The 22,197-nt window shown below is 42.8% G+C and overlaps 1 protein-coding gene across 9 annotated transcripts in view; it reads right to left on the bottom strand.

Annotated features, from left to right (window-relative positions):
• PTPRF (protein tyrosine phosphatase receptor type F) overlaps window positions 1-22,197 on the bottom strand; it is a 376,425-nt gene that overhangs the window by 87,612 nt on the left and 266,616 nt on the right. For all 9 annotated transcript variants that reach the window (XM_088060645.1, XM_088060644.1, XM_088060649.1 and 6 more), the window contains 2 exons: window positions 18,742-18,930; window positions 2,429-2,539 (listed from right to left, as the gene is read on the bottom strand). In XM_088060645.1, coding sequence (XP_087916771.1) covers window positions 2,429-2,539; window positions 18,742-18,930 — 300 coding nt within the window. The remainder of the gene's footprint in view (window positions 1-2,428; window positions 2,540-18,741; window positions 18,931-22,197) is intronic.

Here is a 22,197-nt window from a genome sequence, read left to right as displayed (position 1 = left end):
CAAGAGACAAACAAACATTTGAACTATTAGAAAAGCGATAGGCTGTAAATGAGAGCAGGCAAAGCAGTCCCAAGAACTACACAGACTGGAAATTAGTGCTGCTGCTCAGCACTCAGCCATGCTTCCTGAGGAAGTGGACAACTGCTTGGGTATTGACTACAATGAGGTCAATCACTATAAAACCACCAAGCAGTGGTGGTGTAGCCCACAGACTTAATTTCCACTTTAAATTAGCATTAATTCATGTCCTCTCTAGTAAACATTCAGGCACTTTTTAAAGATCCTACTGCAAGTCACTAATGACAATACTGTAGGACTATCACAAAAAGAAAAAATCAGGGATTTCTATCCTGCATCTGAGACCTGAGAAAGTAAGACATTTCTATTTTTTTTCTTTGCATGAAAGAAATAAAATACTGTTCTCAGTTTGAGTAACTTTTCAAAGTATTTAACTAGTGTAGTAACAATAAGACTTTTTTTTTTGTAGAACATTTGCTATCAGAAACTGTAAGCAAAAATACCATCTAGGACTTAGTATACACAGGAAATATCTGGTAACATCATCATAATTTATGGGGTGCCTTGTCTTAAATATACAGATGGACTTTATCAGGATCACATAAGTTAGGAGATTCACATTGTAAAGATTATGCGCAAGAAAAAGGCTTGTTCAAGACATTTATGTGTAAAAAAGTGACAGTTAATAGCAAAACATATGTCAAAGAACATGCTTTTGTCGGTGAACATGAGGATCCCCTCACATGTGCAGACTGCCCACAGCCCATGCTTAGTCCCACAGGACAGATGAACCTTGCTGAGCACAAGCCAAGTGTTACATCCAGTACACTCCTCAGTCCTCTGGGATTCATTTGCTAAACAAAGAGCGTTCATTAGTAAGAAATCGTAAAATTGTTAAGAAGAGGCTTTTCTACCTCTTGAAGCTTTTGTGCCTTTTTCAGCCACATGTCTATAGAAAATAGAACATTGACTGTCTGAGCATGTCACAGGAAGCAAAAGCATCCCAAATACTGCAGTAATACAGCTGGATATCCACACAAACCTATGCAAGAACAGCCAACCTGGTAACTAGAATCCTTTCTCTCAGAGAGCAAAGGGTCAGTCTGGGATGAGTTTTAGTACAGCTTGCCTGAAAAATGAAATTGCAAGAATACAGGGAATTTAAAATCATCCATAAATATATTCTGAGAGTGAAATGAGTGATTCCACTGCATAGATATAGCTTCATCTTCTGAATATGCTTAATTGGATACTTCAGTCTTCCAAAGACTCTTATAATCCAAATTAGGCTGCAAAATAAGAAAGCAGTCCCCCGTAATAAGCAACAAAAACAATGCCAGAAGCCACCCCTAGAAGCAAACACAGAGCATGAGAAGACTTAACCATTCTCATGTCCACTTTCCATACTAACCAATGCATATACAACCTTAAGATTGTATTTTCTTTCTTTAAATCAGAGGAAGGAAGAAATGAATATGAGATTTTATTATTAGTCTGTTGATTTACTATATGGAAATAAAACCTGGTTCTAACTTCCTAATAAGCACCAGCAAAAGAATGTTCTTTCTTTTCTTGGGAAAACCCGTAACTACATTTCCCAGGGGCTCCTGACCAATGACTCTGGTTCTATAAAGTTTCATATAAAACAGCACATTTTTTTTCTTGCTGAAATTAACAGAAAGTATACAAGGAATTTAGCACTTGCTTCTCTCCAAGCTAATTCAAACACCTACAATGTAGAGCAGCAAAACTGCCAGGAGACTATCCTAATATAAAACCTAGTTATTTTGGTACATTGAAAACAGTTTTAAATTGGCAACACAGCATAACCATTAGAAAAATTGCTTCACATGAATTGTGGCTAATTTCCAGCAGGTTCCCAGTGTGAGCCATTAATACCCAGAGGTTCAGTCATTGATGCATATAAGATGGATTAGGACAACTCCAAAAAGCTGTGCAGTTTTTAAAGGTACACATTCCAAAGCAGAGGCCTAAATATTGGTTCAGTATGGCTGAGAATCTCTGGCAGATCAGAGCATGACCAGTTTTACACTATGCCACCAAAGGTTACTTTATACTGAAATGATTAAGCACTTCTTGATCCCAATCAAGATAACTATGACACAGAAGTTAAGGAACTCAAGAGAGAAAGGAATTCCCATTCTGCTCATGTTTCAGTATTTTACATAACACCACATAAACAGCAAAAACAGATTTGCTTTGTGAGTCAAACACAATGTTGATCAAAGATATCATTGAACTTAACTTGCTGGTTTTTGAACAAAAGGCCCCATCACACGATCCACACTGTAATCAGGGCATGAACGCAAGGAACGTTCTCCTTCCACTGAAAACCATGGAGATTTTGGGAAGGAGGAGAGTGACCTCCTTGGATAGAAGCTGCTCTTACCTCGAACATAAAGGTTGGCTGGGGCAGAGTAGCGGGTTCCTGCGCTGTTGGTTGCAACACACTCATATTTGCCTTGGTCTGACTCCTCACTGTTCTCTATTTGCAGAGCTCCTGTACACAAACAAGATGAAACAGACAATTCAGGTTATGGCAAATCTGGTAATCAAACCAACAGCCTCTGAAAAGGAAGGCCATGCCCCACACTTTTAAGGTATCTTCCTGGATAAATATTTCATGATGTTCCCTGGACCCACAAAGTACCAGCATGCAGACAAAGGTACCCAGTCTGCTGTTAGAAACTTGTGAAATTGATTATTGTTATTTTTCTAATGTGCAGGGAACCAATTATTGATTTGTTTCTAACCATCCCAACCACTTCTACTTTTTTGCTTTAATAAAGGAAGAAAACATACACATACACACATATTAATTACAGCTTCGTATGGGACTCCTGCCTAATAAAAGGACCTCTAATAAGTTTTGAATCAAAACAGGCAAGCACAAAGCACACTTAACTGTAGCTATTTCTTATCTGATCCACACAATGCCTAGCAAACACTCAACAAATTACAAGCTTCCTGCAGAAATTGGCAGAGTCCCATCCCTCCCACCTCACCACTCTTCCTTGGTGATGTTTCAAAAAGACATCTCTTTTGAGAAAACACTTTGCCTTTCATCAGCTTTTTCCATGTTAGTGCTCTCTGTATTTTTTCAGATTTCATCATATACAATATAAAACCGTAGAAAGTTAGTCTGAGACAAGAAAGATACACACCAATGCAATGCACCCAAATTGCTGCATGGTGCTCATGTGAAGGCCACCCTCCCTTTGTCCCAGCAGTGCCTGCTCCCCCGGCTTTGGGTCAGGAGTAGATGCTTCTCCCAGCCTACATGTTCCTTGGGACATGATCTGACCCCATCCCCAAAGTGCCAAATGCATGAGGGGCACATGTAATTAATGGCAGCAACTGTCAGGGCACACAGGGTAGCACTCTACATGGGGAACCTGTACAGCACCAAGGATGTAGAAGTGAGCCATGGTCTAAGCTGGTTTTCTTTCATCTACTCAGCATATTCCACTGGTGTCCAGCAGCACTCAGCCCGGCAGCCTGGATTTTTCATCCAAATTCTTGCCCAGCACAGATGACTGCACAACTGGTCACACCTAGACTCCCTTAACTGGGCTCCACATGCAGACTAAAAGATGGAGATGCAGAGAAAGAAAGAAGCAGGATGCGTATGACAGCAATCTGGCACTGCAGGAGTGTGTGGCCTCTGGCCAGACACTGAAGTGGCTGCTGCTCAGCCCCTTTTCTCCAGGCATTGTGGGAATAATTTTCTAAGTGCCTCCAAGTGCTCAAATTCTGCTGGTTAGCACTGCCTGCAAGAAGGGAACTCTGCTCACAAACCATATACTAAACTAAAAAATGTTAACCCCTTTGCTTGTAATGATCTGAACTCATTTCTGCCCACCACGGTTCAAAATGACCACTGAGAGCCGCACTGAGAATAGCTGGTGAAATTGCCTTCTCCCTTCTTGCTGGTTCAAGCTGCAAAGGTCAAACTCAGTTTTTCATATCATCAGAACAGAAGAAAAACTAATGTGAATCAAGCACTGCCACCTACATTATTTAGAAGGATAAATTGAGACTGTAGCATAAGCCTATATGTCATGGGGAAAAATGAAGTTCCCTGGGTTCTGCCATATAATAAAAATGATCTAGAGAGTCCTCCCTATTGTTGCATTAGCGCTGGAAATGAGGCTTCAACTAGACAGAGAAAGCTCGTTTGCAGAAAGTCTTTCCACCTACCAACAAAAGGATCTGCCAGCTTGCCTGGCCATAGCACTCTCCGGACAGCCGCAGGCTGAAGCCTACAGAGCTCTGCTGCTTAATTCAGGGACAACAGTGAATTTCTACACCGTGTCTGGGAAAAGTATCTTCAAGCAGACATCAGCATGATAGGCAGTGGAGCAGGACAAAGTTTCCCAGCATTGACAAGATACAGAGAATCAGAGAATCTAGAAATGGAAAAGACCTATTAGGTTACCTTGTGCATCCCTGGGGACCAGGGCAGGATTGCTCCCTGTTGTAAATGTGCTTGTCTTGTGTCCAATCCCATTTTAAATGTGCCAAGTGATAGGTCTTTCACTACTTCCTCAAGGAATTGATGCCACTGTCTGGTTATGCTCTCTGTCAGGAAGATTTTCTCAGAACTCACCATATATTACCTCCTTTTGTAATTTCTGCTCATCATTCCTTGGGCATGCATGTGCTGCAGAGCTCATTCCAAGTGCTTCCACCAAGCTTATCTGGGAAAAGCTGTCTTTTGCAAAATATACCCAAGCTTAACAAAAAAAAACCCAACTGGCTGGGCTGGAAACAGCCAGCTTCAAGCGATAGTAGTGTCTGCCTAGAAAAAAAGTAAGATCCCTAGATAATTCTGCCATAAACACAGACCTTTTTATATGACCATTTTAGCCATTTAATATCTATCACTGGTACTTTTTTTACCCTTTATACTCAGATCACCATGACTCTTAAATGTCAATCAAACTATTTTTCATCTTTGGGGCCTCAATAGCAAAAAGAAAAAAAGAGAATGAAGAAAATGAGGGGAGTTTCAAAAGACATGCTGCTATTGCCTGTCAACACAGACCAATTTCTAGAACCATACTATAAACATGCAACGTGTCAGCAACTGCCTACAAACTACTCAGGGACATTGGGCAAGGGACTCTGGCTTTGGGTTGGCACAACTATTCAAACTGTGGTGTGTCAGGAGGAAGACAAGAACCCAGAGCAGACGGAAATCAGCACAAACCTCTCATACGAAACAAAAAGAAAATAGGTAGTGCAATAAATCATCGTTAGACAAACATACAGATCTTGCAGCACAACTGACAGCCAGCAGAAACTGGAAGGATCATGGTAAACTGATTGCAGTCAGTGGGGTTGTAGGGGTTTTCTTGAAGGACAACCTACAACTAAGTAATGGATCCAGGAAAGTGTAGGCTGTCTCAGAGTACAAAGATTTATGAATAAAGCTAAGAAGCTTAGACATTTCTGGAATCAGAAAGCTGGAGGCAGACATGCATCTGAGACTTGGGAAAAAACTTCCTAAAAAATGCTCTCAGCCCTAGTTCAGTGATCCCAGAAAAAGAAAGAGATCATCTGTTGGAGGGTTCATGACTAGGGTGGACAGGACACATAGAGTACAGGAAAGTTAAGAGCTGAGTTCTGAGTATCATCTTCCCCTGAAATTCATGGAAGCTGCATCCAAGGATGCTCAAAAGCGCAGTGAACTCTTTGCTTTGACAAGTACAAAGGATCTGATTTCTATTCCTAGCCCCGTCAACATCTCATAATCTTCTGCGCCTCTGCAAACCAGGGCTAGAAAGGCTGATTTATTCATTACTTTGGGATTTATGTTGCATAAGTTGCTGAGTGAGGTCTTGTTCACACAGGATGTTACTGCAGACTTCTCACATGGACTCCCCCAGTACTCCTGTGCCAGGTGCCTTGTTCCCATTTGTGTGGCCAAGTCCTGACATGCAATCAGACAGCAGGGCTTCAGTGGATGCATGAGGGCCATCTACCACCAGGACGTGGATACAAGAGGAGCAGTGAACAGCTTGTTTGGGAGCTTGGGGAGCTCTGCAGCAGCACATGCACATCAGAGTGAAACCTGTCCCTGCTGAGCACCACTCAATTCCTGCTGCTCCTCTGCAGCATGGCTCCAGAGGAATAGGGGAACAATTCCTCACCACACTGCCATGTCACATCAGTGTTGCTTGTGCCTCAGACCTGCTCCTGATAACACATCTCAGCTTATCAGAGAGCTGGCAGTTCCTAAGAAAAACCCCTGGCTGCTCTCCAGTGCCAGGGAGAATGGTGACAAGGCAGAGTTTTCTAGGGCTGAGGGCAGGAGTCAGCTCTGCTGACTGACAAGCATTCCTTACTTTAGATTCTTTATTCCTCTTTACTCTATGCTGGTATCTTGCCAGCCTCTCCCTTTCCTCTCCTAGCTTTTCTTTTGCTCTTTAACTTGGGCACAGACAACAGCCCTGTTAGCAGCTTTCCAAGATACTTATCTATTCAAATATACTTGTGCTCAGGCAGAATCATTAGTTGCAGTGACAGTAGTTAAAAGAAACATTTAAAAAGTGCCCTGCACAGAGAAAGCATGGGGAAGGCAGATCCTGATAAGGGATGCTTTTTGGCACTGCTGGGTACTGTTGTGCCATGGAGGGCTTGTCACTCTCTTCTCCAGGTGACAAAAGGCTCTGAGCTGCCGTACAAACTGATCCCTCTGAAATCCTGCTCTGTAGCTCATTGGGAGCTTGTGCTCTCTTCTCCCAGAGAGCACCACATGGAGCCAAACACCACAGCTCCTGGGGCAATGCTTTTCTGTATCACTCCAGGTTGGAGCTCCATCCCCAGCAGTGGAAACAGCTCTTTTTCTCTATCAGGGCATTCACAGCCTCAGTCCTCTGGGCTGACAACCAGGGGACTGACTTTTTGCCCTGGTTATAAAATCAGACAAGGAATTAAATGCTCCTGTAAGTCACCCAAGAGTCAGAGAAAACAGGCTGCAGACACAGCACTCATCTAAGAAAAGGACTTGCAATGCAGATATAATGAACCCAACTACCTGACCAGGGCTCTTCCTCTCAGCAAAGCGGTAAATTTAGCCCACCTGCACATTAGAGCATATGGCTATCCTAAAAATCTCCCTTTTCTTTCCATCTACTTCCCATCAACTACCTTCACATAAAAACTACATGATTTTTCCTCCAGCAGTATTCTTAGCACCCTCCTCAGCCAGTTCCTTCAACAAATGCTCAAGTGTGGGTCCCAATTGCTTTTGCTAAAAATTTCCTCCTAGGGAAGGAGAATTTCTCTAATAAAACCCAGAGAGCTGTGCAGCAGGGTCAGAGACAATCCCAGATCAAGTAAGGACTCATAAATGTCAATATGGTGGACAAAGAAACAATGTGAAGCCCTGACAATGGGAGAGTTGGACTCTGACATCCTGGCTGCTGCCTGAGATAACAAACACTTGCTATGGGAGCTGCAAAAAAACACCAGACCATGTGAGAGTCACTAAGAATGAAAATAAGCCATTTCCCATATTCCCTACTTTTGGAAATTTATAACAGCAGCATCTCCCAGATGCTGATGTACAGAGGATTGTACCTAGTCTCCACAAGCTATTGGCACTGCCAAATATGCAAAACAAGGTAAGTACAAATGTATTTATATTGATAGTGTTCATTATGGTTATTATGCCTGTGAGGATGGGGATTGGCATACAAGGGGCCTGTTCTGGATGGCAGCACTGCTGAGAAATCACTCTCCTGAGCACCAGAGGCAGCTGCTGATGGTACCTGACTGCTGCCAGGAGCTGGACTCAGGCAGAGGAAAGGAGAGCCAACATTCTCAGCAGCGCAGGGCCTCCTCTTAGACAGGAGAGTTTCAGGATGCTCTGATTTCTCACTAGCAGGTACAGGGAATCTCAGGGGACTCTGCCTCAGAAGCAAAACTACAGCACTGTCAAAAGCACAGTAACACCTCTGTGTGCTTCTAAAGGGACATGAGTCAATCTGAATGTGACAGTAAGAAACATGGCATTACAAGCATTTCCCGGCACTATCCCACCCAGCCTCCCCCTGACACTTCTCCTACAAGTAGATCTCATTTTAAAATTGTTTTTCTTTTGCTTTCTTTTGGTGACTGGAAAAGCTCAAGAAATGGGAAGAAAATCCTATAATACACAAAGTACAACCAAATGTACAAACACATATTCAAAGAGAGACAGCAAAATTCTTTTAGCTTCCTCTAATCTCTTTGGATAGCTTTACGCTCCAGCTTGCAGGATAGCATTGAAATAATGGAGCTATATTTAAACCACTTCACTTGGGACTGGAAAAGGTTTAGCTAGAGCTATACAGAAGTCGGTGCGGGTGTTTACCTGGCTTCCCAGACAGCTTCTGACACCCAAGTGAGCTGATCTAAAGTTAATTCAGACAGACCTCTGCTATGCTGACGTCTGCAAGGAAGAAATACTCTTATGTATAGGAACCTCTGATATTTCCTGTGGTGACAGAAAAGTAACAAAGAAACCTGACTGGAAAGGGATAATACCCGAGATGATGGTATTTGTTTACCTCCTCATGTGTATCCAATCTAGTCCAGCACCCACTGGAAACACAACTGCACTCTGCTCTCTCTTACAGCCCAGAGCAGGAAAATGCAGCCAGGTTTCATAAAAGGTTGAGTGAGTTAAATTGCAGAGAAATGCTGGAAATTAACATCTTATATTCTACTTTCAAAATAAAAATGGTGCATAAGTTGCTCAAACATGGATTTGCTGATACTATCTGTGGGTCACCTTAAGAAGCCAGCTCTTGCCTAATCTGAGAGGCATTTGCCAGCTCTGTGTCTTTCTGATGAACAAGCAGGGATTTCAAGATTAAATTACGATCTGAGGCAGTCCCAGAGGTGTAAAGAGTGAACCTACAGATGGAAATTCAGCATTACGGATGGAAATTCCTCCTGTTTCAGGGAAGCCAGAGATGTCTCGGACAGAAAGGACCAAATACGTGTGGGTAAGGTCAAATAAGTTTGTTTAGAGATAAAAATCTCTTCCTGTTTGGAGGGGTGTATGATAGAATATCTCAGGTCATCCTCTGTCTAAACACCTGCTGTTCCCTCCAGGTGGGTTTGCCGCCGCTCTGACAGAAACGTCTTGGATACCCATCCCAAGAACTGCAGACACACAACTCCTAGCGACACAGTCACAGCAGCAATGACATCAAACCAAAACCACCCCTTCCCCCCAAACGTTATTACCAAAAGGGTTCATTAAGAGTAATTAGTTCACCCTTCCTTTCAGACCAAATTAATGGATTCCAAAGCATCAAACTTACCTTAATGAGGAACAAGAGTGCAGCTGGGTATAGAACATGGCAGAACAGTCACTTCTACATGGACACAACCTCACCATCATAAAAGCACTTTCATCTAATCTGTCGTTATCTTTAGAAATTCAATGACCTCCATTTTAAATAAAAGGCATCAGGCTGACAGAAATCCTCTAGGAGAAGCCAGAGAGCAGCACGTGGCTTCTGTTTGCTCTCACAGAAATGTCATCTTTGACATTCAAACAGGACACATATATTTTAAATAATGTCAAGAACACTCTTAAAATACCTCATCAGGACTCAAACGGGGGTGGGAAGGGGGTGGGGGTGTGGGAAACTTATGTTTTATGAGATGGATGGTTCTTTCCACAGAGATGCGATCGGTTCCCAAGCAGGACGTATGAAGTATCCATGTGGTTCTGGTGCTGAGTCACTAATGTCATCAGCCAGGACGGGTGTGCAGCAAAGCGTGAGGGGAGGCCCTGGGATGGCTGCACACTCAGCGTGCTCGGCCGGGAGCTCAGAGCGGATGGCGACTTAGCATTCCATCTGTCACTTCATTTTAGCATTTGCAGTAGAAATAGGAGATGAAGAAATAGTTTTAAGGAGTTTGTAACATCACAGCTGTCAATCTCCAGTGTTCCAAAGGGAAGAATGACAGATAGGTAAACCCATTCATATAAAAATAAGGTTTGCAGTCTTTTTCCCTGACCCAGATTTGCTACAAAGGCAACTTAATGCAAATATGTATCAAATAGCAATTCACATTTACTCTAAAATCACTTAACGGAAGCTGAAAACATTAACCCCCAGCAACAGAACCAGTTCCAAGAATAAGATTATTAACTTCCAGCAGTGATTCAGGGAAAAGGGGGAGGAAAAGGGAGAAGGGGAAAAACTGAACAAACGAGGTTGTGTTGATTTATAGGTAGTAGTCATTCTGTCAAGAAATCCAGAGGTCAATCAAGAGGGGTAAACCAAAATCACAAGAGAATTCAGAAGGGCCTCAGCACATAACACTGATTAACATGCTAAAGTTAATCTAAAGAGACAGCTTTGAGTGTTTAGGCTAGAAAAAACAACACTCCAATTGGAAAGTCATTACTGGTGCACACAGGCTGTGAAAACTACCCAGGGACTGTGCATCAGACTGGGCTGGGCTGTCAAACCAGGGGTGGGTTTAATTAATGAGGGCTTAAACAGCCAGATACAACACTTCTGATTTATCTATTTAAAACAAACCTTAATGATGCAAAACAACATCGGAATGTCCAGCTCAGAAAGGGGGGTCTGGGTCAGTGCTTCTCCACTATGCCATCACACTAGAGGGTGAGTGCACTTAAAAGAGAAACATGAGGAACACAAAGGTGTTCCTTATCCCAGAGTCACGTTTACTCAACCTTTCAAGAAATTTTCTCCTTCCACTTAGAGTTTCATGACCATCAGCAGCAGCACAGATGAATTTGACCATTCTCTTGTGAAAATGTTACCTCCAAATCCTTATACCAAAGCAATCCATCTGAAACCCTTGAGACACAAGACCTCAGAAGGTCACAACTGTGTGGGAAGTTCAGAGACTTTCAGGAGCTGCAAAGCATGTCAGCTCTTCTGTGGTGGAGGTCTGGGAGCATTTCCCAAACTTTTGCAAACTTTCCTTTGAATAACCCCCTTTCAACAGTGCAAAATTGCAATGGATGAGTCTACAAGAAATCACGCTAAAACCCAACTGAAATAAACACACTAGTGGGAGAGTGCAGATGAGTGAGAGCACTGGCAGAGTTAGGGCTGAGAGTAAAAGCTGGAGATGAGAAACACCGGAGAAGGGACAAGGCAGACAGGAGATGGAGTGACGTGACAACTGGAGGCACATTTCAGCATTCTTACCTCTGATCGGTGTACCACCTGGTGAGGTAATTTGAATGCAAATAAGATTAGAGAGAAGCATTAGTACAAAGAGGAAAGGAAGAAAATTATAACTAAAAAGCAGAAAGTTTTTTTTAAAGCTAGAATTTGTATTAGCGCGACAGGAATAAACAAAAAGAAACTGATGTGCAATAAAAGTCAGAGTGACACTCTCAGGAGGTTAGTAAAGCTTATTGCTTTCAGGAGTGCAGCATCCAGCCCTGCATCTTGCCATCAAAACCCCCACCCTCATGAACAGGGGCCAAACTAAGCTGCCGAGGTGGCACTGCTGGCTGGCCTCAGCACTTGCATTCACCCACACCACTGTTCAAGCAGTTGAGATGGAGGACACTTTGGGGAGATGGTGCAGTGCCCTTTCACTCCTCATACAGAACAAGGAGGGTGTGTCCTGGGGCTGTGTAACTGTGAGTGTGCTGGGCAGGAGGGGTGGAAAGCACATGGTTGCGGGCACTCGGTGCAATTTGGCTTTGAGGTTAGAATGACCAGCGGGACAAAATCTGCTCGCTTAAAGACATTAAACTAAGAGGAAAGTGTAATAAATCAGTTTTGAGTCATTCTCCACATTCGCATAACCCTTGCATCAGGTTCCCTCTGGCAAAGAAATTGGTGTCACACAGAATTAACTTTACATACAGAAACATTTCGAAACATACAGAAACATTTCGAAACAAAGTGGTTTCTGGTAATGTAACAATGGCACGCTAGCCAGATCTCTGTTCCTGTCTAATTTGGATGTTAGCAGAAGAAAGGAATCCCTCTTTATAAGGCACTGGAGATAATTTTACATGCTGTAATGAAGAGTATCTTATAAGGAGGGCTTCTCTGGGAGTAAGGTTAAATTATCCTGTTGCAACAATCTATAAAGGTTCATTTTATGAGGTCAAGGTATTTACCAAGTGGAGGCTCCACTGGTCAGTGTCTTGAGTTCGGTGTACAAACAATACTGAAGCATGAAGCAGAAGCTCCAGCTGGGCAAATTGGCAGGGAACCCCTTCTAATCCCCACTTTTGTCCCCTTGGTCTTAATTTGCACATATGAAGGCTGTTAGTATAAGGGAGAGATTCATGCAAATTGAATCTGTAGGCAGTTCATGGTATGTGTTGGTTTTATGCAGATTTGTAGGATCTGAATACCAAGCACTTACCAAAGAAAACTGAGGAGTTTAAACAGACAGAAAAATAGGGTTAAACAGGACACAGTGTGTCAAATCATGTTCAGTGTATTGATTAATAAATACCAGTATGCATACAAGAGTGTCGTGTATCTCAGATTTACAGCTCATTCCATTATCCACAACAATGATCACCCAATGGGAAAGAAAGACAGAAAAGAATTTCTGTAAATACAAAGAAGGCATATTTTAAGCACATTTAACTTGCCTCTTAAAAAGTAATTACAATATTTATACTTATTCTCTTTCTTTTCTAACTACCCTTCCTTAAGGCAGAGTCCCTTTTTTGAAGTAGGAGTGCAATTCAAACTACTCATTTTAGCATTTTCCTCTGCCAAAATGACATTATCCCATTTTAACTTTATGTCTCGTTATATATTCTGATGTCTTCTATCCAGAGATGACTGAACATCAGGAAAAATCTTGCAGTGATTGAAGTTGTGGGTAATCTCTCTCTTGGAATAATAATCTGCTGCTTACTTATGTATCTTAGTATCTACCGCTACCCTTAACAGAACAGCTATACCCAGAGATACTTGCATGGAATAGCACAGCCATGGAAAACAGGGTTATTTCTCTTTGCCTGTTTGGAAAGTTTGCCAAGTGATATTTTTGCCCTGTTTGGTCTAGGGCATTCCCACTCTGGTGTGTTGTGTGTCCCCCCAACCCATGCCTTCCAATTTTCAGAGTTAGGGAAAGCATCACCACGATGTGTCACTTCCCACAGGAATGCAGGTGCAATGACTTTGAGCACAAGCCCAAGGGGCTGAAAACATGACCCCCTTATCTCTCATCTGGCTGAAATAGGGTTTGTTGCTCTGTCCTAGAACTGAAAAGATTTGCAGGAAATCTTTTTATCTACTCCCTGCAGAGGCTCAATCCTTTCTCTATTATGCAATTGTCTACACAGAGCTCTAGAAACAACTGCATATTTGAAGCAGATTCCCTAAAATGTTAAACGTGGACAGCTAATTTTTTCATTAGTAAAATCCCAATTCTCCTGGCTTCTGAACGCAACCCAACCCTTGTGGAAGCAACGGAGAGGCTGGCTCTATTTACTGCAGTGTTTGTTTCATGTCTCTGTCACTATTGCGAAGTTAAGACATTCACTTTTCACTCAGAGGACACCATTACAGAGTGTGCACAAGGCTTTTCATACAGACCGCAAATTTCCTCATCCAGAAGGAAAAAAATTAAGTTTCCCTTTATCCTCCACATCATATGATGATTCATCTCTGGCTGCTGTCCTTTTGGGGTGCCCCTCAAAAGGATAAATCACAGTGCACAGGCCACAGAGTGCCAAAGGAAGAGACCATCAAGTGATGGAAGTGTCATCATTCCAAAGGTTACTGAGGCCAACCTGTGCCCTCTGATCACCAGGCTGCTTTATGCAAAGGGCACCCCAAGATCGAACTTCAAACCAAATTCCTTGTGTTTGAAAGGTTTGAAACACTCATAAGGAAGGAGAGTTTCCTTTTCATGATAACAGACACCGAGTAACACCCCACACATTCACCTCAGTAAGGAGTGTGTGCTGACCTGATATTCTGTATGTCCTGGAAGCATCCAGTCAGACACTCAAAGCAAGAAAAAAACACGGGATGATATACTGGAAAAACCCCTGGGGTTATCTGTGTCAGTATTTCCTAGCATGTGGAAGTTCTGTTGGAGAAGGGACTTTGCTGACAAACTCACATTACTGACATACCATCCTTGTAGGAACCTAAACCACCAAAAAATCACTCCAAAGCAACATCAGCAGAGAAACCAAAGCTCGTGCTAGCTGCAACTGAGCACTGCAGCAGTGCAACACTGGATCCCAGAGAACTCTGACAGTGCTTTTGGCTACTTCCTAGCATAGGTTATGGGGAAACTCTTTTCTAAAGTGGAAGACTATTTGCCACCAGGTGCCACAGGGAGCCTGAAGGTATTCCACAACTGCTGTGTGTGTCTCACGCAGTATGACCCAGGTGCGCAGTTAGGTTCTTCCAGGAGACAAAACTTCAAATGTCAACTGGCTGTTGTTGGCCACTATATTGCTTCAACCCTTTTCCAGTCAGTCCTTTCTGAGAGAGCATCCATCCTTGTGTGGGTTGCCTGATCCCTGTGGATAAAACTACCCAATCTCCATTCATTTAGGCTGTCTTTACATCTGTCCCAAGTCAATGCTTATCTGGACTTGAAGCTGTTCCTTGCTAAGAGCTGAACATCTGATGGATACTGACTGCTGGGTATTAGCAGTGAAGCAGGATATGGACATCATGGCCACTTCACTGAGACAAAGAGGCACCACCTCTTTCTGCATGTTAGCTCTGTGCATGTTGGGTACTCCTTTTGTTTCCAAGTAAGTAGTGCTTCTACTGATAGGGTCAAGCCTAAATGAAAATGCTTGCTGAGCCCAAATGCAGTAAGGTGATATGGTGAGCCAGCTCCCTCTGCTTCTGTGTTACTGTGCTACTTTTCCAGAGAGTGACTGAAGTCACCTGCAGAGTCCTCTCTAATACTTAACTTGCAGTTAATTGTCTGAAAGTCGCTCTAGGATCTAGGGCATGGTTCTGTAACTCAGTTAATTGAAAGTGATTAAAAGAGAATGATACTTTTTGTCACACCAAGTTCTCTATTAGATGAAAGATAATGTTTTCTGAACTTCTAGAGTTTTCTCACATGGCAAAGAGTTATGTTAGCAGTCAGAATAGCTACTTATTCTAATTTGACATTTTGTTCATAGGTTTTCTGAAGAGCAAGGTGGAAGAACAATTCTTCAGCTATGAAAATCACTGGAGACATTCAAGAGCTTTGAGAGTATGAATTCTAACAGAGTTGCTTTAAAGTCCTCAGGAGCTTCTGATCCAAGAATCTGTACAGAAGAACTGTAAAGCATCGGCACAATCTGATCTATAGTGAGAGAGCTTCCACCACATCATTAAAATACAGTTAGAGGTGCAGCATTGTCTCTGGCCGCCAGAACTCACGTGTGTCATCACCTGTACCTGGACAGTTTTAAAATCAGTTCAGCCAAATGTATTTTAAACATGTTAGCATGCTGGGGAGGTTTCCCAGCCCAGAGCTGGCCTTAGCTCCTGTGTCACTGACTGAGGCAATGAGTGAAGCTCCACACCCCCGGGGGAAGAACAGGGAGTTGTCCTGAGTCACTGCACTTGCAGAGCAGCAACCTCCCCACAAGAGGTGGGAAGTATTAGCAAGATGAACAAGGGAGAATTTGCTACAACCAGCATGACTCAGAGACCTTGCTTTTGCCTCGATCTGGGAAAATAAAGATGAAACCCCAGATTTCTTTGTGTTCTCTACAGCTGTTAGGCTAACATTTACTTGCAAAACTACCCAAGAACTGGACTTAAAATATAATTAAGCTTTACTTGGGAAGAAAAACCTAAACAATGGTGAGAAATAGTTAAAAAAGCTCTCCAAATATAGAGTTATGTTGTCAGAAAGTGTAATAGGAAAAGCATATACACACATATAGATATAATTACTAAATCACGGAGAGTAGGATACAAGGCAAATTTATTAACTGTCCATTTGCTCCTGACAAAGACACCAGTTTGCTGGGGTTAAAAAAGCCTGATGGTGGCTCGGATGTCTTAAACCACAAACTCTAGTACCTTGATGAACAGAACTCTATCAACTGATGTTCAGAGCCCCCTGGGGCACATGATCTGACTGAATGTAAGTTCAAAGACCTGCCTGAAGCCCCCAGAGCACTGCCAGCCCACATAACTGTGAGTGTCAGAAAAGAGCACCTTTCCCAAACATGCTGCTTCTTTACCCCTAATTATTTATACCATTCAAGGAGCCCAAAGAAACAGAACCATCCCTCAACCCCCTCTCTACGTCAGACTCCAAAGCTGCTTTGACCTTCGTGACCTGTATTTCGTACATCTGAATACTAATATATTATGTACTCATTGAAGGTCGGACACTATATACACAGTATTGGGCTCACAATGTGCTGCAGCTATTTTAACTATATTACATCTGTCTCGCTTTTATTGGGTTTTAATTAAACAAAATTAAATGAGCGTATATTTAGATTGAGATAGTATAAACTGACATTCATGCAGATATGCCAGCATGACTATAAGATACGATCTTAATGGAGCAGAAACTTTGCAAACTATTAAACTCTACCATATAATGAGGTATCTATTTAAATACTCTTTTCTTTGAAAAGCAACTCTGTCTAACTACAGTGTAGTGTTGGAGAGCTCAATTAACACCTTGCAGAATGAATGGGAAACTGCCCAAGCCATCACATTGCTCATACAGAGTGCTGCAGTCACCTAAGTGGGACTCAGGCACTTCAAAGTGCAGGCCCTACTTTATGTCCACTACAAATAAAGGAAAAAGCCACAAATGCAAAGGGGAGTTTAATCTCTGGCCCATGAGAAGCCACGAACGTCATGTTCCCCACTCATGCCAGGGTGGAGCAGAGCCTTAGTGAGTCTTGGCATCATAGCACCAGATCCCTGAAAACAAAACTTCAAACTCATATTTAGAAGTCTCTTGCACTGAACTGTAGAAACCTCCCATACTACATTAGAGAGCTAATCAATTTCTTTTGTGAGTCTGAGGATGTGTGCTGCTCATTGATTTCTAAAAGGTTCCCTTGACACCTCCCTTGGTAATTACTGTGTCTTCTGTAAGCAGCCAGCTCTAGAGTTTGAATCCCACGTGAAATATTCAATTGAGATGTTGCTCAAGAACAGCGAATAGGAATCAAAACTTGGACACTGTGACAGGCTTTACTCGTTTGTTTTTAAACTTTCCATCTCACCAAAGTTGTGAAGCAGCTGGTAGAGAGGCAGCCAAGTGCTTGTGAAAAGGAGGCTGGAGAACGTACAGCAAGTGCATCAGAGGCTGCCTTGCTGCTCATTTATGGTAATTTCTGATGCTGATTTAGTCAGTTATGAAGTGAAACACATCCATGTGCACGTTCCTATTGCTGCTTCCTAAAGCTTCTCAGAATAATTAACAAGTGTGATATTTTCTTCCAGCACAAACAGATCAAGATTAAACCATGTTGCGGGGGAGATAAACTAAAGGTCACTGGGAAATTTCAAAAACTATAAATGCAATATATAATTAGCGTTCACTGGTACATCAAGGTGGGATCAGGAGTGTCAGGCTGGGTTCTATTTTTGCTGAGAGTGATGTCTCACTTACCCACTCCTCCAAGTACAAACCTACTTATCATCCAAGCATCATCAAATGTATGCAGAAGGCTCCTGCTATGGGGAAATGTTTCAAGACGTTCACCTTGGTTAGAAGAAGATGGTGATTCCCTGGCAGCAAGCAGTCGTAACAAATGGCTTTTGAGTGCCCAGAGATAATTGTGGCCAGGCAAGGCGGTCTGCTTCATCCTTAAGCATGAGATCTCTCTAGACCAAAGTTGTTCCAGCTCTGGTCCCTTCTGTACTTTGTGTAGGGCACTGGGGGCTTTTTTCCCCCAGACTAAAGCTGCCGTGTAGTCGTGCTGTGCACTGTTAAACAGCCACTCTAATTCACACTGGGGAAATCCACTTCATCAGTGAATAAAGCAACATTTTATTTTCTTTAATTCTCTAATGGGCTTTACAGTCCCGGGAAGCTGAACAGTGCAGTAGAAAAACAAGAATTCCTTGCTAAAATGAGTGCATTCTTAGCCACCCCCAAGAAATAACCATCTGTATTTCAAAAGCTAGTATTTGGCTTGTCAAACAAAAGAATCAAAAATAAATTGTGTATTTTAAAACTGTGTCCACCTTCCTTTGAAATCCACAGAATTGCTGTTTTTTGGATTTTTCTTTATTCTTGTGGTGTCACATAGTAAGGATGGCAACAAGCTCAACAGAAAGCAGAGCACTGTCTTGCAGAGTCTGTATAAGGAGTAAAGTTGAATATGACCACTGATTGTAAAATCCCAGCCAGTATCTCATTATCCCGATTTGCACTGTGCTCCTATTAAAAAAATATCTGAGACCCACTGAGTTGGTAGTGGAATGTCTGAGCCTGCCAAGGATTTGGGGCAACATCAAGATAGTCTATCAAAGAAGATATCCAGGTGATGTTTCAAAAGGCATGTCCACTCTAATGTCTCCTTTTAACAAGCCATGATATCCTGCCAGAGAGAATCAGCTCCAAGAACTGTTTTTACATCACAAAAGAAACAAGCTCAGAGCAAACTGACATTTGGGTTTAGAATTGCATTTCAGGGAAAAAATAATAGCAGCATGTAAAGAGAAAAGGGAGGAAGAGTGAGGAGGCTGGGAAGGCTTACTTGCTTTGCTACCTTACCCGAGCGGAGTTGCTTGATTCTCCCATTGCTCGTTGCAGTGTCGACAGGCAGGAAATCCTTGAACCAGGAGATTTCAGGATCAGGGTTCCCACTGGCAGCACAGAGCATCGTGGCTGTGCGGGCCTTTTCCACCACCTTCAGCTGTGGGCCCATGTCAATGGTTGGGAAGCCAGCAGGGAGGTGATCTTCTGCAAGAGGAAAAAACACACAAGGTTAAAGAAAAACGCTCCAACCTAGCAATGGGACACAGTTGCAGTGACAGCAGTGCCACCATACAGCATCTGTGCCTCTGCTGGAAAACAGCAGCCTGACTTCCCTACTGAGAATGTTATCAAGCCCTTAAAGCACATTAGGCTCTATAATGAGCATTCATTACACCAATAGAAGCTTCCACTAAATTTAACTCCATTTAAATCAACTGCCTTGGGAAACGTCCATAATTTTCATTGATACGTAAGCTCCATCCATTGTTGTTAATAATTCAGTAAAAGCAGGTATTTGACTTTTTGTGGGAGGACTGAGTTGAAGATAACAGACAAATACAAAACCAAATAGTTCGAGGCATCTTGAAAAACAACAACTAAACAACAAAACCCCTTAGAAAGGTCCAGAGAGGCCTACTTTATCTTTTTTTGACTAGCAACATTCTGTCACACTGGTAGATAGACTATAAATTTCTTCCTCATGCCTCCAAATCTGATTCTGAAAGCTTTTAGAAACTAATGAATGTAAAGCTAATGAGCCACACTCTGCTCATGAGCCGCCTGGCCAGACTGTGTTGTGGCAAGCTCCTGGTGCATTTTCTGGGCTGTAGAAAGCAACAGAGGTGTGCAAGAAATGGCCAGTGCATGCTCTGGCATGGCTTACTACAATACTGTGAAACAAAGTACCCCCTTAACTGCTGAAATCATTCATACAGTAGGTAGAAAAAAGCAGTTAATTGGGTTTGTTGCTGCAGAGCACGCTCAGGTAGGCTGGGTGGAATACATTAGGCAGCCTTCACTGATAAGCCAAGGCATGCTCCAACATTGTCATTCAATAGCAGCTGCAGAACTGAGCTAGTTTATTCATTCTGTGGCAAGATGTACTGTACTCTGCTAAGCCTGAACTGCAATCAGAAGAACATACTTTTGCAGAAAAAAAACAACTTGAAGAACATTAAGAAGCTTTTAAAGCACCAGAAACTCAATTATTTTCAGTGTGTTTCTTTTTTCCCTGTTTTAAGGAACCTTAGGCAAACTTCTTTGGCAAATCTGATTCTGCAAGGCTCCCAGCTCACTGCAGTGTTTAAACAAACATGATCTTAGCATCTTCCCAAGTGCCAGAGGAGTATGAACTTGCTGCAATCTGATTTTTCCTGCTATCACTGCACATCTGTACCCCTTACTTCTCACAGGAAGATATTAGCAATAGGTCACCTCAGCTGCTTCCTTCTACCTCTACTGCCATACCTGCAGCATGAATATGGCCTGTGGTAGCTAATCTTACATGTGTCTAACAAAGATCTCAAGAGAGTTCCAAAGACCCTTGACTTGTTTGCAAATCAAGACTGTAGCACAAGGCAACATCTGCTAGAAACAAATAAAAAAATGCCTGGGAATATCATTTAGATGAGAGTGACTATGAAGCATTCAAGGTTTTCTACAGGAAAAAAGGTTCCTGATGTTTATTAAAAGCACGAACTATTTTGTCTCCCAGATCGACCTCCTGAGAAACCTCTACCATCAGCAAACATAAATGGAATTATTTTTTTTTTTAAATGAAATGTACTATGAAAACTAGTTCTTTTAAAATTTGCTCTCCATTGTTTTTCAGAGACAAAAGGTACATAGAGCTTAACTGGAATGACACCAGCACCAGCGTTCAACAGCAAGCAAAAGAAGCACTCAATACCGAGCAACCACAATGTATACTCCTACATGGCTGAAAAGAAACAAAAGAAGGGTACACACAAAAGTACAACATGGTATAGACTTAAAAGCAAAGGAGGAATTGTAGAAAAAGCAGTAGATAATGACAGTCTCTTGGATTAAGGCCAAGTTTACCTGTAGTGCAGCACTTTGCCATTTAGGGTACTGAAAACAGATGTTTACTCTGGGGAGGCTGAAACCCTGAAGTGATCTAATCTAATCACTACAATTACCATAGACAGTATTTTCTGGTTTGCACATGATTTTACAAAGAATGCACTGTGCTAAGTATCACCCAGTTAACTTCATCCAAAGTCTGTGCAGATGCTTAGCACATAGGTAAAAGCAAACTGAAACCAGCATTCATACAAGAAATCTCTTCCTGTCTGCAATGGTCCCTGACCAGACAGGAGAGAGACCACAGAGTCCTTCACAGTGTCTGATCCACAGGTACACAACCAGTCTGCTGCACTGGAGTGACTGTTCAATCAAAATTAGCAGTTTGAGATGAGCCACAGATCATCTAACCTTGACTTCATTGAGTACAACAGAGACACTGATTACAAACACCCAGCAGCAAAACTGCATCTGCTGTACCAGAGCTCTTGGCTCAAGCCTTTCCTACACTCCAAAGTTAAATACAATGCTGCTCCCACACCATCCACCCCCTGCAAGACCAAGTCATTAGGGAGCCCAGGTGAGAACACTGGGCACTCATCAGCTGAACAGAGGGCACAGGGTGCCACCACATCATGATCCTCAGCACCCACACCCCACACTGTGCAGGACACAGACAGGCACAGCCAGCCACGCAAGGCTCATGCACTGCACAGTCTTTTCCCTCTTAACTGCACACAAGCCCCAAAACTACTGTGGCAAATGACAGTAGTACAGAAATGGTGCACCCTTCACAGTCAGAGCCACAGCATGTTTCCTGGGCTAGCACTGGTACCAGTACAGCCCAGTTTCCATGCATGCCTGGAGCCTGGAACCACCAGAACTCCAGCAAGCAGTGCTGACATGCCTGCATCTACCAAACAAGGACTTGCTTGATCCCTTGTCAATCAAACACAGAGGCAGCACTGGTGTTTCAGGGCAGCAGTGTGACTCCAGGAGGCTGTAATCCCAGGTCACATCACTGTGATGAGATGCATAGGGAAATCTGACAGCTGGTCTCTGATGACACCTCAGACACCCAGAGGCTGGAGTTCACCTGCTGTTAGTTCCATGGTAGCTTCAGGAGACATGTACTGGGGACAAGGTCAGAACATCCAGGGATCTAGTTCAAGAGGAAGACAAGCACCTTCTCCAGAGGTGGTCCAAGATGTACCTGTACCATCATGAAATGGGCAGCCTCAACCACTCCAGGTCTCCCCTGTATTGTGTGGTTCTGGCAGCTCCCCAAAACCCTCCTGAAAAAGTGGCTTTGGAGAAAACCTGAGCTGGTCACAGTGCAGAGCACAGCCCAGAACAAGCCCACGCCTGCCCTGTCAGCAAGACTCCTGTAGAGATAACAGGGCTTCATTCCAGCCGGGCTTGGCACTG

Source organism: Pseudopodoces humilis, chromosome 10 (genome assembly GCF_049639895.1).
Source record: "Pseudopodoces humilis isolate 2021_Gansu_Grassland_sample_001 chromosome 10, ASM4963989v1, whole genome shotgun sequence".
In the NCBI taxonomy this organism is placed as follows: domain Eukaryota; kingdom Metazoa; phylum Chordata; class Aves; order Passeriformes; family Paridae; genus Pseudopodoces; species Pseudopodoces humilis.
Note: the sequence above shows the minus strand (reverse complement) of the source record. Positions and strands in the feature narration are given on the sequence as shown.